The sequence below is a fragment of the Sinocyclocheilus rhinocerous genome, unplaced genomic scaffold (assembly GCF_001515625.1).
Source record: "Sinocyclocheilus rhinocerous isolate Xijiao unplaced genomic scaffold, SAMN03320098_v1.1 C36727652, whole genome shotgun sequence".
Taxonomy (NCBI): Eukaryota; Metazoa; Chordata; class Actinopteri; order Cypriniformes; family Cyprinidae; genus Sinocyclocheilus; species Sinocyclocheilus rhinocerous.
This window is the reverse complement of record NW_015785362.1, coordinates 1-1,617: the sequence shown is the minus strand read 5'-3', so window position 1 is coordinate 1,617 and position 1,617 is coordinate 1. Positions and strand designations below refer to the sequence as shown.

Sequence of the window (1,617 nt, the reverse complement as noted above, 5' to 3'; positions counted from 1 at the left end):
TTGCTTAATTTGCAACTTTACAGCTCAAATTATTGTCTGTGGTCATTGACAGAATACATTGTATTGAACCCAGAACATTCTTCAAAACTATATAAAGTACACAAAAAGAAAACTGAAGCCAAGTTTAAATTAAATCTTTTTAATTCGATAACATGTTTTGAATGAACAATTTATTAACATTTCTACACAATACATAAGGATTACAGTGCAACCACTGGCACACTGTCTCTCGTCTGGTCAGAAGCACGTAGATGGTGAATATGATATTAATAGGACAGCGATGGCCCCTCTTTACCAGTTCCAGAAGAACAAGCGGCTGCCGTGCTTGGATGGCTGTAGCTCAGCCTGAATTGGAGTATTGGGCTCAGGTCTTGGTCTTGAAAGGTAGGGGTTTTCAGGCAAGGGCCGAGAGGTTGCCACCTTGGTCACCTGTCAAAGGTGAGGTCAAACGTTTAAAGTACAGGATATGGACCAGGAGACTAAACAGACATCGAAACCGCTTCGAATATAAATTGGTTGATTTTAAAATAACAAAGCAACGGATATATTGACCCACTTTGGACAGGTCTCCCAGCTCTGGCCTCTCCCAGCCCAGCTTCTCCAGCACACAGTTATCAAACTCCTTCTGCTGCTTGCGGCAATGGCGCAGCTCAGCCAGGTTAGAGTAATCCAGACAGGTCCAGTACTCTGTGAAGGACTCGGCACAGTTCCCCTTTATCTGCCTGAGGGTCAAGCAATATATGTAAAAAAATAAAATAAATTAATTACATGCTAACAGTGGGGTTTACACTGTGTCCTAACCAGCCATAATGAATCATGGCATACCTGAAAAGCAAAGTAAAACACATACCTGATATCCACATGACACGATGCTTCTTTAGACAGCAACTTTTTTTGTTGTTGTTCTTGTTGCATTTGTTGTAAAATATCATGAAAATGATTCCTGCTTTTATAACTGGTTTTGTAAATGTTTTTAACCCTCAAAATGTGTTGTGGTCATTTTTGACCAGGAGAGGGTTTTCATTTTCCCGAAAATGCCAGTTAAATGGATAGTTCACCCAAAAATAAAAATGTAGTCATCATTTGCTCACCTTCCACCTTGTTCCAAATCTGTATGAGTTTCTTTCTTCTGTTGTACACAAAAGAAGATATTTTGAAGAATGTTGGTAACCAAATATTTGCTGGTCACAATTGACTTCCATAGTATTTTTTTCCCCCATACAGTCTTCAAAGTATCTTTGGTGTTCAACAGAAGAAAGAAACTCATACAAGTTCGGAACAACATGAGGTGAATAAATATTGACAAAATGTTTTGGGTGAACAATCACTTTAAATGTTATCGCATTGGTCTAAAACTTAATGACTCTGTTCACACAGGGTACAACAACTTCCCAACTTTTTTGATATTTTTTAGAACTTCCCCCCACATTGTTATACTTCCCAGTGTTCCTGTTAAAAAATAACCCACCTACACAAATTGCTTATAAATTTCTCATTATACTATATTATTACCGAATATTGGATTCATTTTTTCCCCTTTCAATTACAGGTTTTGCACAGGTTTTGTATTTATTTTTGGAACTGATTGATCATAGGCCTCATTGATCTGAGCTTATG

At 37.8% G+C, this 1,617-nt stretch overlaps 1 protein-coding gene across 1 annotated transcript; it reads right to left on the bottom strand.

The window, feature by feature from the left end:
• Positions 1 to 123: 123 nt before the first annotated feature.
• LOC107736481 (NADH dehydrogenase [ubiquinone] 1 alpha subcomplex subunit 8-like) lies at positions 124 to 863 on the bottom strand. Its single transcript, XM_016547881.1, has 3 exons — positions 851 to 863; positions 557 to 762; positions 124 to 429 (listed from the first exon to the last, which is right to left on the bottom strand). The coding sequence occupies exons 1-3, from the start codon at positions 861 to 863 to the stop codon at positions 292 to 294; spliced, it is 357 nt and encodes a 118-aa protein (XP_016403367.1). The 3' UTR covers positions 124 to 291.
• Between the last annotated feature and the right edge of the window lie 754 nt (positions 864 to 1,617).